Source organism: Hypanus sabinus, chromosome 22 (assembly GCF_030144855.1).
Source record: "Hypanus sabinus isolate sHypSab1 chromosome 22, sHypSab1.hap1, whole genome shotgun sequence".
In the NCBI taxonomy this organism is placed as follows: domain Eukaryota; kingdom Metazoa; phylum Chordata; class Chondrichthyes; order Myliobatiformes; family Dasyatidae; genus Hypanus; species Hypanus sabinus.
Genome location: NC_082727.1, coordinates 54,826,051 through 54,842,064, shown reverse-complemented (window position 1 = coordinate 54,842,064; position 16,014 = coordinate 54,826,051). Strand labels below are relative to the sequence as shown.

At 44.6% G+C, this 16,014-nt stretch overlaps 1 protein-coding gene across 1 annotated transcript in view; it reads left to right on the top strand.

Annotated features, from left to right (window-relative positions):
* Positions 1-13,955, top strand: part of htra1b (HtrA serine peptidase 1b) — a 69,133-nt gene extending 55,178 nt beyond the window's left edge. The window contains exons 8-9 of the mRNA XM_059947767.1: positions 1,836-1,931; positions 12,550-13,955. Of these exons, the coding sequence (XP_059803750.1) occupies positions 1,836-1,931; positions 12,550-12,718 (265 nt within the window). The 3' untranslated portion in view covers positions 12,719-13,955. The remainder of the gene's footprint in view (positions 1-1,835; positions 1,932-12,549) is intronic.
* Positions 13,956-16,014: the final 2,059 nt, after the last annotated feature.

The following is a 16,014-nucleotide window of genomic DNA, read 5'->3' as shown; positions in this document are numbered from 1 at the left end:
AGGCTTTTTCCCAGGGCTGAAATGGCTGGCATGAGAGGTCATAGTTTTAAGGTGCTTGGAAGTAAGTACAGAGGAGATATCAGGGTTACTTTTTTTTACACAGAGTGGCGAGCGTGTGGAATGGGCTGCCAGTGGCAGTGGTGGAGACAGAAATGCTAGGGTCTTTTAAGAGACTCCTGGATAGGTATATGGAGCTTAGAAAAATAGAAGGCTATGGGTAGGTCTAGGTAGTTCTAAGGTAAGGATATGTTCGGCACAGGCTTTGTGGGCTGAAGGGCCTGTATTGTGCTGTAGGTTTTCTATGTTTCTAAGCCATCACCCTTTTCCACATCTAAATTCATCAAAGTCTTGCACGCTCTTTCATTCTCGTGTGTGCTTTTCAACCGCTCCTTAAGTGCTTCAGTACTATTTGCTTCAACCACTCCCTGTGGTGGCTAGTTCCACATTCTCATTCTCCTTTGGGTAAAGGAGTTTCTTTTGAATTCCTTGCTGGAGCCTGAGGCTTGTGGTGTGCCAAGGATGATGCTATGATCTTCCAATCCTCAAGCACATAGATGAGGAAGGGGAGAAAGCCAGAAGTGGGTTGGAGCTGCTGTTATAGGAATGAGGAGCAATTATTGCTGGGTTTATTCAGAGTGCGACCGTGACCACTCAGAAAAATACATTTTCTTTAAACAATCAGAATCACCAGGATGTGCTGAACAAAGTTAGGGACATATCCATGTATATCGAAGCCCACTTCAAAAAATGTGAAATAACTTGGTTCTGTGTGGTCAGTAAGAAGGAGAAAGAACCCTGGTGACTCAAAAGACATACATGATTGTGGCAAGGGAGTTTGCTTTAATCTTCCAATCTCACAGAGTCAAATACAATTTGTGTTCTGACTTGCTTTATTTGTTTAAATATTAACCTTGTGTTTCTTTTACTTACACTTGTTAATTGTGCAACTCGCACAACAAACACAACTTGTAGTAATTCCTCACAATTTAAAACCATTTGCGATGAAGTTCATCCCCCCCCAATTTGCATTGCTGCACTCAAAACACAGCAGCATTAGCACTCAGTTCTCTGGCTCCATTTCATTCGATTTACTTTGAAAACATGATGCAAGGAAATGGTCCAATACCTGTGTCAGGGATGTAGGATATGAATGGTACTTGGTCCATTAATGAGAACTTGTCATCTCAAAAATTAGCCATTTATTTCAACTATATTCTTAATCTTTTATAAAGATTTTTATCCATGCTAACATCTTGCCTGAGGTCCCATGCCTTATCAACACTTTCCTGAGATGCTATGTCTGTTGGATTCATCCTCCTGTAACATACCCAAAGCCTCTTATTAGATTTGACTGACATCCCTTTTGTAAACAGTGTTGCCACTGTCTAATCAATCTTATAATCCCAGCATTTTTCTGAAAGTTGCTTTCAGGCTACCTGATCTATCGTTCTTTTTATTAACACTCCTTCATTTCTTTAATAGTAATATTGCCAATTGTGCTATTTTCCAATCCGCCAAGACATTTCCAGAATTTAGGGAATGTTGAGAAATGTCATTCAATCAGTTAACCTTTTTGGAATCTAAGGGTGTAGAACATCAGATACTGGGATTTGCTGGTTTTTCATTCCACTAATTTTGGAAAAAGCTGTTTTAAAAAATCAAAAAGTATAGATTCCGTATGGGTATCGAACCTGATGAATTTAATATCTTCTAGTGCAAAACTCTTTGTGGTCCCGCTTTGATATAACCATATGTTGTAACAAAGAACAGGAAATTTGATGCAGATTTTTATTTGGATTCGTACAAGTTTTGCTGAGTCTTATTTGTTCGTCTAGCATTGCCAAGGAACTGAAGGAACGTCAGAGTGATTTCCCAGATGTTAATTCTGGAGCCTACATCATCGAGGTTCTTCCACGTACACCTGCTTCCATGTAAGTCCAGAAAACAGATTTTATACCTTTTAGGAAATTAATTCTGCAAGTGCTGGAAATCCAAATCAGAAGTAGAGAATGTTGAAGTGTTCACCCAATGAGGCGGCATCAGTAGGAAGAGAAAAAGAGTTGATGTTTTGTGTCAGCGACTCTTCTTCAGGACTGAAGAAATGAGAAGGGAGGGGGAGGGTAGAGAGAACAGAGGGACTCTCTGTAATAGGATGCAAACCAAAGTTGTCAAGTTTACACTTTAAAATCTGGTGGTTGGATCAGAATGACATGGAGACAGACTGGCACATTTAAAAAAAAATGAAACTAAGGTATTACCACATCTTTGATGGGAAAAATAAGGGGCATTTACCTGAAATTGTTAAATCAATAATGAACTTGGGTTGTAACATGCCAGAGGTAGAAGATGGGGTGCTATTCCTAAGTTACACTGGATTGATAATAGATGATGGAGTCTGACAGGAAAGGGACGTGGAACATTGGCACTGAACAAGGAAGTGGGGTTGGGCAGATGGGAACAGTGCAGGAAGGGACTGTTGGGACTGGTGATATTGTAATCCAGGGGTTCTTCAGAAGTTAAAAATGAGGCATAAATATTGTGATTATATCCATTTTTTTAGATGTTCATAGCTAGCAAAAACAGTAATCAACTTATTCTACTGTAAGGAAGGCAGAGAAGAAAGAACAAAGAGAAAGACAAAGAAGTTGTAAACATGGTATACTTTAAAAACTAGTCCAAACTGGAGAGTTAATGAGACGTTCCAGAGATGAGGAATAACCAATGAAATGTGTTCAGTGCCATGACACAGGATGCAGAGAACTTACTAGAAAAATACAGAAATAACTATATTAGTACTGAAAGTTCGCCGAACATATACGTGATTACATAAAAATTATAAGGCAGCATAGGAAAGGGAAACTACAGGAAAAATAGCAATTTTACACTCAAATCCACAGGTCCCAGTTTGTGATTTATATAGACGATGTGAAGATGGAATATGTGGAGGAGGGAAAGAAACGGGGTGATTGGGGCTTGGGGAGTGGCGAATGTAGAAGGAATTGGGTGGACCAAGAGGAGAGAGAACCGGATGGGGGCAAAACAAAACACCCGAATTTGGAGAATTTGCTGTTCATGCTCTTAGATGTGGCCACCCAGGCAGGCTGCAAGATGTTGGTTCTCTAGCTTGTGTTTAGACTCGCCTTGGCAGTAAAGGAGGCTGAGGGGAGATCTGTATGGAAATGGGGAGGGGAATTAACGTGCTAGTTACTAGGAACTCCAGGCAGCCATAGTGGATGGAGCATAGATGCTTGCAGAGGAGGCCATATTGAGGGTACTAAATCAAAAATATACAAGGTTGGAGGAGGTTCATGTGAATCTCTGCCTTGCTTGGAAAGTCTAGTTGAGTCCCTGGTTGTTGGTGAGGGAGATGGTGTTACGCTTCTTTGCATTGGTGGGAAATGAACCTGGGGAGGGATGAGGTGCAGTCTTGGTAACTGCGGAATTCAGTCGGTTTTTACTAAAAGTCAGTGGATGGCTTGTCTCCTGAGATGGAGATGTAGAGATCAAGGGAAGTGAGAGAGGTATTGGAAGTAATCCAAGTGAATTTGAGGGTGGGGCGCAAGTTGGAAATGAAGCAAGTAGGAATTGACAAGATCTACATGGATGCACTAATACTGTCCTTGATCTGGTGGAGAAATTGCTGGGGAGGGGCAACAAGCGTAGGTATGGAACACAGACTGTTCCTTGTAGCTAATGAAAAGGAAGGCGTAGCCAGGGATCCCAAAGAGTGGGAGAAATCAAAAGAGAAGTTGTTCAGGGTGAGAACAATATCTGGCTAGCAGAGGGGAGAACGTGGAGTCAGAATATTTAGTACATGTCAATGGAGGGGGATTGGCTGGATCTTTGTCCAAAGGTTTCAAAGGTACATTTAATGTCAGAGAAATATATGCAATATACATCCTGAATGCTTTTTCTTCACAACCATCCACGAAAACAGAGGAGTGCCTCCAAAGAATGAATTGCAATTAAATGTTAGAAGCCCGAAGTACCCCCCCAGCTCCCCTCCCATGCATTAGCAGCAGCAAAGCATCGATCCTCTTCCCCCACCAGCAAGATAAAGCATCGGCACCTCACCACCGAGCACTCGAGCGCAGCAAAGATGCAGACTTGCGGTACCCCAAAGACTACTCGTTCACCCAGTTTTTGACATACCACAGGCTCTCTCTGTCCCTAATAAGGGAGAAAGAGGTGTCTCCATTCAGAAAGAAACAGCCCTAAATATTAAAATGACTATTCACTTGGATCACTTTGCAGAGTGTATTTGCATATCTTCTCAAGTGGTAACTAATCCAATTCTTCTCTGTTGTTAAAGTTTGAAAACAACATAAACTTCTGTGTTCCGCTAATCCTTGCCTAATGATATCTCTTTGTGATGGCAGATGGATAGCATCAACCCAAGCAAGATTTTAGCATTTTTTTTGTATCGACCAAGTTACAGTAAAGTGAAACAGATGGTGCTGAAGTTTGCAGAACCTTTTAAAATCAGGCATTTGCAGAGTAGACAATTTTATGGCTAGAAAGTCAGCAATTTATCACCCCCTCCTGTGAACTGTTGAAAATGAAACATCCTCTCCCCAATGCTATTAATATATCAAGGAGTGTGTGGGAGTTTGAGACTGTGACGATAAAATTTCTTTCTCCCCAATCCCATTCACGTCTTGTATTGCCTGTAAAGGTCACCGGCATCATATTGGAATGGCTTCTATTAAAATGCCAGTAAACTTCTCTCTAAGCAGTTCCTGAATGTCAGTAACAATTTGTTTCCATCTCTGTGTGTGTTCTGAGGTGGCAGAATTGGCCAATATGGTAACCATTATAATATATAAAAGAAAAAGAATAGGCTGGCAGCAAGCTGGTTAATGTCAGACTAAACTAGGCACATGAAAAATATTGGTTTTATTTTTTCATGAGCATTTTTTTCATGGGGTGGCGTGTTAGTGTTAATGGTTAACACAACACTTTACAGTACAGGTCACATGAGTTCAACTCCCAATGCTGTCTGTAAGGAGTTTATACATTCTCCTGTGATGCGTTGGTTTCCTCTGGGTGATTTTAGTTCCCTTCCATGTTCCAAAGGCATACTGGTTGGTAGGTGAATTGGCCATTGTAAATTGTCCCGTGATTAGGCTAGGGTTAAAATGGAGGTTGCGAGGTGTCACAGCTTGATGGACTAGAAGGCCTATCTGTGCTGAATCTCAATAAATAAATAAAAGGGGACAATTTATTGTCCTTTCAGTCAGATACTGGTTTTGACAAATTGCTGTTTGTGATGCCAGTGAACTGCTACAGCATACCCTTGAAATTGCACCATAATGCTTGCCTCTTTCCACAGCAACAACCGCTTGACTCAAGCATTTCATCACCTTTGAATAAGCATGGTTATATAATAGCTGCAGAGTTCTTTTCCCAAACAGACAAATCAATGCAAAACTCAGGCTTTTTTGAGGAAAAATCTTTTTCATTTAAATTGTTTCCAGAATATTGTGACATGCACTAAATTTGCATTTGTGTTTTTGTTTCTTATGATGGTTCCCACACAGGCTTCTTCAATGCAGGAGCCCAAAGGAAAAATAAATTCACCCTCATCCCAACAACTAATGCTTAACTGACAAGTAGCATATTGACAGGAAACATAATGGTCTTTAATATTTTGTCAGCTTTATTTTTACATAATTTAAAAAATTTTAATCTTAAAATATACCTTTGTAGCGGTGTGCTACATGCAGCGCTAAAATTACGACATGGAGTCGGTAACTGCAGTCGAAGAAAAACTTTATTCGAAATACCCAGCCTTGCTTTTAAGCCTCTCTCAACCTGCGCCCCGTGGCGCAGAGGCTCCAAAGCTCTGTGCTCGCAAACCCCCGTAGGCTATCTCCCTTAGCTGGAACGCTGGCTAATTGTGAGCCGGTTCGGATGTGCCAGGAAATGGGTCGCCACATAACCCCCCCCCCCCCCCAGAACCAGCGATACACCCCCCCAATGTCCACAGTCTGGGTCGGAACCTGTTTGGGAGGTCGCCCTCAGCGCCGAGGTGCCAGAAACTCGACCGGTTGCCCCACCTCCACATGGGCCGGTTTGAGTCGGTCCACCGTGAAAACCTCGTCTCTGCCCCCAACGTCCAGCACGAACGTGGACCCATTGTTCTGGAGCACCGTAAATGGCCCCTCGTAGGGCCGTTGCAGCGGTGGCCAATGCCCGCCCCTTTGTACAAACACAAACTTACAGTTCTGCAGCTCTTTGGGTACGCAGGTCAGGTTCCGCCCGTGCTGTGAAGTGGGTATGGGGGCCAGGTTACCGAGCTTCTCGCGTAGTCTGCCCAGGACTGCTGCGGGTTCTTCCTCTTGCTCCCTTGGGGCTGGTATGAACTCCCCGGGGATGACCAGGGGTGCGCCGTACACCAACTCAGCCGACGAGGCGTGCAGATCATCTTTGGGCGCCGTGCGGATGCCGAGTAGGACCCAGGGAAGCTCGTCCGCCCAGTTAGCTCCTCGCAGGCGGGCCAAGAGGGCCGACTTCAGGTGACGGTGGAAATGCTCCATTAGCCCGTTCGACTGTGGGTGGTAGGCAGTGGTGTGGTGCAGCTGAGTCCCCAAAAGCCTGGCCATAGCTGACCACAGGCTGGAGGTGAACTGGGCGCCTCTGTTGGAGGTAATGTGGGCCGGCACACCAAAGCGAGATATCCAGGTCGTAATCAGTGCCCGGGCGCAAGATTCGGAGGTGGTGTCGGTGAGCGGGATCGCCTCTAGCCATCTTGTTAACCGGTCCACGATAGTCAGGAGGTGCCGCGTTCCGCACGACACTGGCAGGGGGCCCACGATATCCACATGAATGTGGTCGAAAAGCCGGTGGGCGGGATGGAATTGCTGCGGCAGGGCTTTGGTGTGCCGCTGCACCTTGGCTGTCTGGCAGTGCACGCACGTTTTGGCCCATTCACTGACCTGCTTATGGAGTCCGTGCCAAACGAACCTGCTGGAAACCATCTGGACAGTTGTCAGGATGGAGGGATGCGCCAAGTTATGAATGGAGTCGAAAACGCATCGCCGCCAAGGTGCCCAGATGACGGGATGGGGCTGGCCGGTGGCGACGTCACAGAGTAGGGTCCTCTCACCCGGGCCTATGGGGAGGTCCTGGAGCTGCAAACCGGAGACTGCGGTTCTGTAACTCGGAATCTCCTCATCTGCCTGCTGTGCCTCTGCCAGCGCCTCAAAGTCTACCCCTTGGGAAAGGGCATGAACGGTAGGGCGAGAGAGCGCATCCGCCACGACATTGTCCTTACCCGAGACGTGCCGGACATCCGTCGTGTACTCAGAGATGTAGGACAGATGGCGCTGCTGGCGGGACAACCAGGGGTTGGACGCTTTCGTGAACGCAAAGGTAAGCGGTTTGTGGTCCGTGAACATGGTGAAGGGCCGACCTTCTAGGAAGTACCTGAAATGCCAGATTGCCAGGTAGAGTGCCAACAGTTCCCGGTCGAAAGCACTGTACTTGAGCTTGGGTGGCCGCAGGTGTTTGCTGAAAAACGCCAGGAGTTGCCAGCGACCTGTGATGAGTTGCTCCAGCACCCCACCGACTGCCGTGTTAGATGCGTCCACTGTGAGGGCAGTAGGGACGTCCATTCTGGGGTGCACTAGCATCGCGGCATTCAGCAAAGCTTCCTTCATTTGAACGAAAGCGGCGGCGGACTCCTTGTCCCAGGTAATGTCCTTGCCCGGATCCGACAGCAGGGCGAACATGATCCGGGCAGCTGAAGGGAGGAAACGGTGGTAGAAATTGACCATACCTACGAATTCCTGAAGGCCTTTGATCGTAGTGGGTTGGGGGAAGTGGCAGACCGCATCTACCTTAGCGGGCAGAGGGGTTGCCCCGTCTTTAGTAATCCTGTGGCCCAGGAAGTCAATGGTGTCGAGCCCGAACTGGCATTCGGCGGGGTTGATCGTTAGACCATACTCACTCAGTCGGGCACAGAGTTGACGGAGGTGGGACAGATGCTCCTGACGACTGCTGCTGGCTATGAGGATGTCATCCAAATAGCTGAACGCGAAGTCCAGGTCCCGTCCCACCGTGTCCATTAACGCTGGAACGTCTGTGCGGCATTCTTCAGGCCGAACGGCATGCGAAGGAACTCGAAAAGGCCAGACGGGGTGATGAGAGCCGTTTTGGGGACGTCGTCAGGATGCATCGGGATTTGATGGTACCCTCGGACGAGGTCTACCTTGGAGAAGATCCGTGCGCCGTGCAGGTTTGCTGCAAAGTCCTGAATGGGCGGCACAGGGTAGCGGTCCGGTATGGTAGCCTCGTTCAGCCTGCAGTAGTCGCTGCATGGTCTCCAGCCCCCTGTCGCTTTAGGCACCATGTGTCAGGGCATGGCCGCTGTGAACTGTGGTGCCAGAACAGAAGGAAAATCCACCAGGACCCTGGTGAAGTCGTTGTCGGACAGTGTGATGGAGCCGAGGTGAGGGGCTGGCAACTGGGCTGCACCCAAGGAGAACGTCTGAAAAGTTTCGGCGTGTACCAGTCTCTGCCTCGGCAGGTCGACCTACAGGCTGTGAGCCCGCAAAAAATCCGCACCCAGAAGCGGTTGGGCTACGGCGGCCAGTGTGAAGTCCCACGTGAACTGGCTGGAGCCGAACTGTAGCTGCACCTGACGGGTGCCATAGGTCCTTACTGTGCTGCCGTTCGCGGCCCTCAGGGGGGAACCCGGTGCCCTGCTGTGGGTGTCGTAACTCGTCGGAGGTAAGATGCTAACCTCAGCACTGGTGTCAACCAAAAAGCGGCGTCCTGACCGCTTGTCCCACACATACAGGAGGCTATCCCGATGGCCAGCTGCCGTAGCCATCAATGGCGGCTGGCCCTGGCGTTTCCCGGGAACTTGCAGGGCGGGCGACGATGGCGGGCTGCTGCGCCCCACCTCTGGTGGTAGAAGCACCATTGTTCGTTGGGCGCCCCACCCCTGCCCCTGGGGTTGGCGGGCTCTGCGGCCGGGCCTGGACTGGTTTGCTGCTGGGAGCATGGCTGGGTGATCTGTGCGATGGACGCCCCGCTCACCTTTTTGGCGTTCCACAGCAAGTCCGCCCGGGCTGCCACCTTCCGGGGGTCACTGAAATCCGCGTCGGACAGCAGCAGGCGTATGTCCTCGGGCAGCTGCTCCAGGAATGCCTGTTGAAACATGAGGCAGGATGTGTGTCCGTCGGCCAGAGACAACATCTCATTCATTAAAGCCGATGGAGGTCTGTCTCCCAAGCCATCCAGGTGCAGCAAACGGGCAGCCCGCTTGCACCATGAGAGTCCGAAAGTCCATAGGAGCAGGGCTTTGAATTCCATGTACTTGCCGTCTGCCGGGGGCAACTGTACGAACTCCACGACCTGGGCCGCTGTGTCCTGGTCAAGGGAGCTCACCACGTAGTAGTAGCGGGTGTCTTCTGAGGTGATCTGCCAAACGTGGAATTGGGCTTCAGCTTGCTGGAACCATAGGTGAGGTCGCTGTGTCCAGAAACCCGGCAGTTTCAACGAAACCGCATGAACAGAGGCGGCGTCGGTCATTTCTGGTCCAAAAATCGTTTGGACTGTCGGGGTCACCAATTGTAGCGGTGTGCTACATGCAGAGCTAAAATAACAACACGGAGTCGGTAACTGCAGTCGAAGGAAAACTTTATTCGAAAATACCCAGCCTTGCTTTTAAGTCTCCCTCAACCTGCCCCCCGTGGTGCAGAGGCTCCAAAGCTCTGTGCTCGCAAACCCCCATAGACTATCTCTCTTAGCCGGAACGCCGGTTCGGATGTGCCAGGAAATGGGTCGCCACACCTTGAACATTTGTATGCAAGAATCATTTAACATCTTCCTTGAATAGATAAGGTACTAGAAATAGCCACTATTTCTAGTTAAAAATTTAAAAATGTTCAAAACTGCAGTCTTAATGCATTCCAAGCATGCCAGCTTAGCTTGGTAAGTTTCAAGGACAAGGATATTTATTGTTAATTGCCAATGACAAGTGGAAATCAATGTTTTTTCTGGTCTTGCTTTAGAACAAAACTGATTCAATCACTATGTAAGGTAAATAATCTTTCTCCATTTTATACTGTTAATTGGAGCAATTACATTTACATGGCTTAATGGAAATCAGAAAGATTGATTAAATTGCTTTGGAATTTATTGGAGTCATAAAATCTTAAACTCAAAATTCCATTTAACCCATTAAGTTGCCGCTAATAAAAAGAGGAAATACTGGAAACACACAGCAGGTCAGTGGAAAGAGTAACAGAGTCAACGCTTCACAAATATCAAATTGTCAAAACCAATATCTGACTGAAAGGACAATAAATCATTTCCTTCTATTTATTTATTTATTGAGATTCAGCACAGATTCACACGCCTTCTAATCCATCAAGCCGTGACACCCTACAACCTCCATTTTAACCTTAGCCTGATCACGAGACAATTTACAATGGCCAATTAACCTATCAGCTTTGGACTGTGGGAGGAAACCAGTGGACCTGGAGGAAATCCATGTGGTCACGGCGAGAATGTACAAGCTCCTTACAGACAGCATTGGGAATTGAACCTGTGTCACCGGTACTATAAAGTGTTGTGCTAACCACTACACTACCGTGCTGCTCAATGACCACCCCCTTTCTTCATTGCCTTGATTCTCCATTCATCTGAGAACAGTTCCCACAGGTCCCATGTCAGGAACCTGAATTTCTGTATCAGGTTTCTAGTCTTTACATCTCTGCAGTCACCAGTAAATTTGATTCTGACCACTACAGATTTTGTTGATTGCTGCTGTGATCCTGTCATGCCTCAGATTTTTCAGTGTGAAACATGGAAGTTTCTTTAGCAAGAGGATTCAATGTTTGTCAGCAGACTTGTATTTATGATAGTAAGATGTAACAAGTGTTCAACTGTAGAAACAGCTTTTGAGAGCTTTCAGTGGAAATTGAAAGTGCCAGCATGGAAGTACTCTTTGGTCATTCATGAAGATCCAATGGAAGTGGGTAGGTGAAGACGTCATGGTCCTGATGCAAGAAGAGGCTCCTTGCAATCTACAAAGAACAACAGATTTGAAGGGATTCATATTAGTACGTTCAAGAAGATTATCAGACTTCTCAATAAACTATAGCTGGGTTCTGACAAATATAGATAATAGATTAATGTAGGTACCGTGTCCATTGGCCAATTTATCGTCCACCATTGTGTGGAGAAAACAAAAATCTCCTCTGCTGTTCATTTGCCTCATCAAAAACACTTTAGCTGCACCTGAAAGCTGGAACTTGTACTGATCACAGACATTCAGAAACAAAAAGAGAAAATCTGCAGATGTTGGAAATCCAAGCTGGAGGAACTCAGCAGGTCAGGTAGCATCTATGGAAAAGAGTACTGTCAATGTTTTGGGCCAAGACCCTTCATCAGGACTGGAAAAGAAGATAGACCTGGAATCAGCTCTGTGTGTTTTACCTTTTGTTAATGGAAGGTCCTGTCCTGTCTCACTTACTTAAGAAAATGCAACCCATTAAGAGCCTCCAGACCATATTGACATTCTATATAATTGACTACTTGTGAAAAGGAATCTCCTTTCATGTTCAAAGGCCACATCCATGCTAAGTGGATTTGCTGTCTAGTTCTTTAGTTGCCAGATAACTAATTGGTATCATTCATAAATCTAAATTAAACTTTCCCCTTGAAATCATTGGTACAACTTTGACAGTCAAACAAAGAAATTAATTTTAAATTAAATCAAAGTTCTTGCTTGCCTAAAGAAGCCATCATGTACTATAAATTTCTTGGTAGTGAAGTGAGAAAATGAAACTATTATTGTTCATGCGATAATGCAAATCATCTTGGAGAGACAGTTCAGCTTAGGTGAGATAAACCAGCATAATAGATCTTCCTATGTAAATTTATTTCTTAAATTTTTTTGACATCATCTTCCACAGTTAGACACATTTGGTGGCAGAAGCAAATCAAATAATCAGAATCCAGAAGCTACTTAGTAAGCATCTATTTGTCTGTCACCCCATCACGTATTGGCATGGCACGGTAGTGTAGTGATCAGCACAATGCTTTTCAATACAAGATTGGGTTCAATTCCCATCGCTGTTTGTATGTGACTGTGTGGGTTTCCTCCTGGTGCTCTGGTTTCCTACCACAGTCCAAAGAAGCACTGGTTGATGGGTTAATTGGTCATTGTAAGCTATCCTGTGATTAGGCTAGGATTAAATCGGGGGTTCTGTGTGATGTGGCTTGAAGGGCTGATAAGATTCTCGATAAGTAAATACAAGTTTGTTCCTTCCGTTCCTAATACAACTTAAAGTAAGTTGGTTCTGTTGAAAGATCATTGGAATGGAATGATAAGTTGTTTTTTTCTACAAAGATACCATTACTTGACTAAGTAGATATTTCTAGCATTTTTGGCTTTTTTTTAGGATTTCCAGCATTAGCAGTTCTAGTTTTCCCACTTCAGATTTAAAATTGGGCTGTGTAGAGGACAGTAAGTTATCACTGAAGTTGCTGTAATACTCAATTGGTTGACTTTTTTTTTCTTTTCCTTTCTAGTGGTGGCCTGAAGGATGATGATGTGATTATTAGCATCAATAATCATTTAATAACTTCTTCCAGTGATGTCAGCGAAGCAATTAAAAAGGATCCATCCTTGTCAATTGTGGTCCGTCGAGGCAATCGAGATGTGACAATAAACGTTGTCACTGAAGAAATTGAACCTTAAAATGGAGCTGGGTCTCCTGCCTTTATGAATGAAGCAACAAAGATATTGGGTATTTACTGGATAAATGCAGTCTATAGTTAGTGGCTTATAATACTGTTAATATTTCTGCTACAAGATGTCATCAGGAGCTATCTACGGCTTGGGTTTGATTCTTTGTTGATTACAAGCTGAGATGATCCTGAATTTGAAAAGCACATTTCATGTATTTTTCCCGAGGCCTCTTTTCTTTTTATTTTGATTTTATTGTAATCTGTTTTACTTAAAATGTCAGTGTAAACAATGACTTGACTGGAGATTTCACTCCATGACAAGATTATCGTTATTGGCACTAATTCTCTTGCAGTTACCTAACTGTCACTTTGTAATGGTAAATCGGAGTAGAGATGTTGCTCATGTGGCCCTAGAAGATGTTCTTGCTGCCTTTTTCTTCTACTGGATCTCAGTAGCCAAGCTACTCAATCACGACAAAGTGGACCGTGGAAACATGGGAACATATTCCCCATTCTTTCCTCCTTTCAGCCCTCACTGTCCACGGTTTCTACAGCACAGGCGTACCATAAGGTTGAGGAGGCAACATTCCCTAGGTCATGAGAGTGATATGCTGGTGAATTATTTTTGTTCTTCTATTTTGTGTGAATATTTTTCCCACCAGCAGGTTATTGTACATGCATTCCAGTATTATTCTACAAGAGAGAGTGAGAGGGCATTCTGGGAAAGTGAGAGGATAGAAATTCTTTATCCAATGGGCCAGGCTGGTCATTTTTATATCCCACCAGCTGAGTTTGGGTCGTTTGTGCACACTCCACCCATCTCTAGTTAAAAAGTTTCAAGTGAAACTTGGGGGAGATCAGTTTTAAACTGCAACTCTGAATAATGGCAGTTGATACTAGGTCTCTGGCCGAGGTTAATATGCTATTAAAGCACACTTATATCAGGGTAAGTTTTCTCTGCACTGCTCCAATGCGTAACAAAGGAAAACTTGATGCTAATTATTTGCCTTGAACAAGACTGCAGCTGAATTTTTGTTTGCACCTGGTTTTATTTGAAACATTTTAATGAGGTGAATGTCAAATAGCTCTGCACAAAACACCTCTCTAGATTGCACTAGGAAAAGTCCAGTGGAAAATTGTCCCGTTAATGAGGTGCTACTGCCTCCTGCCCAATTGTTTAGGCAATAGATATTGTCTTCAGAGTTGGACTTGTATTGTCAATAAAGGTCTTTATTGGTTATACTTGGTTTAATTTCTTTTCTGCTTGGTTTGTTTCAAAATGCTGCTCAATTTTTACATTTGATGATGAAAAGCCAACTGTAGAAAATGAGAATAAAGCTACACACACGAAGCCACCCGTTCAAATCCTGTTCTCAGTCGAGTTACAAATCCTTTGGGAATGCCAACAAGGCAATGTCCTATTCCCTTTGCCTCATAAGATCTGAGTTGCCTTGGCACAGAACATAGAAGAGATCAGGAGCAGGAGCTTCAGCCCACAGTGTCTGTGACTAGGTCTCAAAGTACAACACCTCACTCTTGTCTGCATTGAATTGCATCTGCCAATCTCCATCCCATTTTTCCAGCTGGTTCAGATCCTTCCTCGCTGTCCACTAGATCCCCAATTTCCTCAAAGAAAGAGACTTGTAGCATATCTACAATGGAGTTTTCACTTCTATATATTATATAACCGTATAACGATTACAGCACGGAAACAAGCCATCTTGGCCCTTCTAATCCGTGCCGAATGCTTACTCTCACCTAGTCCCACCGACCTGCACTCAGCCCATAACCCTCCATTCCTTTCCTCTCCATATACCTATCCAATTTTTGTTTTTAAATGACAATACCGAACCTGCCTCTACCACTTCTACTGGAAGCTTTTTCCACACAGCTACCACTCTCTATGAGTAAAGAAATTCCCCCTTGTGTTACCCCTAAACTTTTGACCCTTAACTCTCAACTCATGTCCCCTTGTTTGAATCTCCCCTACTCTCAATGGAAAAAGTCTATCCACGTCAACTCTGTCTATCCCCCTCATAATTTTAAATACCTCTATCAAGTCCCCCCTCAACCGTCTACGCTCCAAAGAATAAAGACCTAACTTGTTCAACCTTTCCCTGTAACTTAGGTGCTGAAACCCAGGTAACATTCTAGTAAATCTCCTCTGTACTCTCTCTAATTTGTTGACATCTTTCCTGTAATTTGGTGACCAGAACTGTACACAATACTCCAAATTCGGCCTCACCAATGCCTTGTACAATTTTAACATTACATCCCAACTCCTATATTGAATGCTCTGATTTATAAAGGCCAGCATACCAAAATCTTTCTTCACCACCCTATCCACATGAGATTTCATCTTCATGGAACTATGCACCATTATTCCTAGATCACTCTGTTCTACTGCATTCCTCAATGCCCTACCATTTACCATGTATGTCCTATTTTGATTAGTCCTACCAAAATGTAGCACCTCACACTTATCAGCATTAAACTCCATCTGCCATCTTTCAGCCCACTCTTCTAACTGGCCTAAATCTCTCTGCAAGCTTTGAAAATCTATTTCATTATCCACAACGCCACCTATCTTAGTATCATCTGCCTACTTAGTAATCCAATTTACCACCCCATCATCCAGATCATTAATGTAAATGACAAACAACATTGGACCCAGTACAGATTCCTGAGACACACCAGTAGTCTCCGGCCTCCAACCTGACGAACAGTTATCCACCTCTACTCTCTGGCATCTCCCATCCAGCCACTGTTGAATCCATTTTACTACTTCAATATTAATACCTAACGATTGAACCTTCCTAACTAACCTTCCGTGTGGAACCTTGTCAAAGGCCTTACTGAAGTTCATATAGAAAACATCCACTGCTTTACCCTCGTCAACTTTCCTAGTAACCTCTTCAAAAAATTCAATAAGATTTGTCAAACATGACCTTCCACACACAAATCCATGTTGACTGTTCCTAATCAGACCCTGTCTATCCAGATAATTATATATACCATTTATAAGAATACTTTCCATTAACTTACCCACCACTGACGTCAAACTTACAGGCCCAGCCCTCATTGGTGAGGTCCCAGCCAAAGGTGGTTACCCAATTTAGTTGTCCTGTTGTCTATGTTGAGGATTTGTATACTTGTCTTCCATCTATTCATAAAGGGTTTATTGTTCTTTCCCATGTTCTGTATTAAATGGGTAAATTATAGTACTGTTCAAAAGTGTCAGGCACATATAGCTAGGGTGCCTTGGACATTACTACAATACTGTGCAAATTTTATGTTTTGCACTAT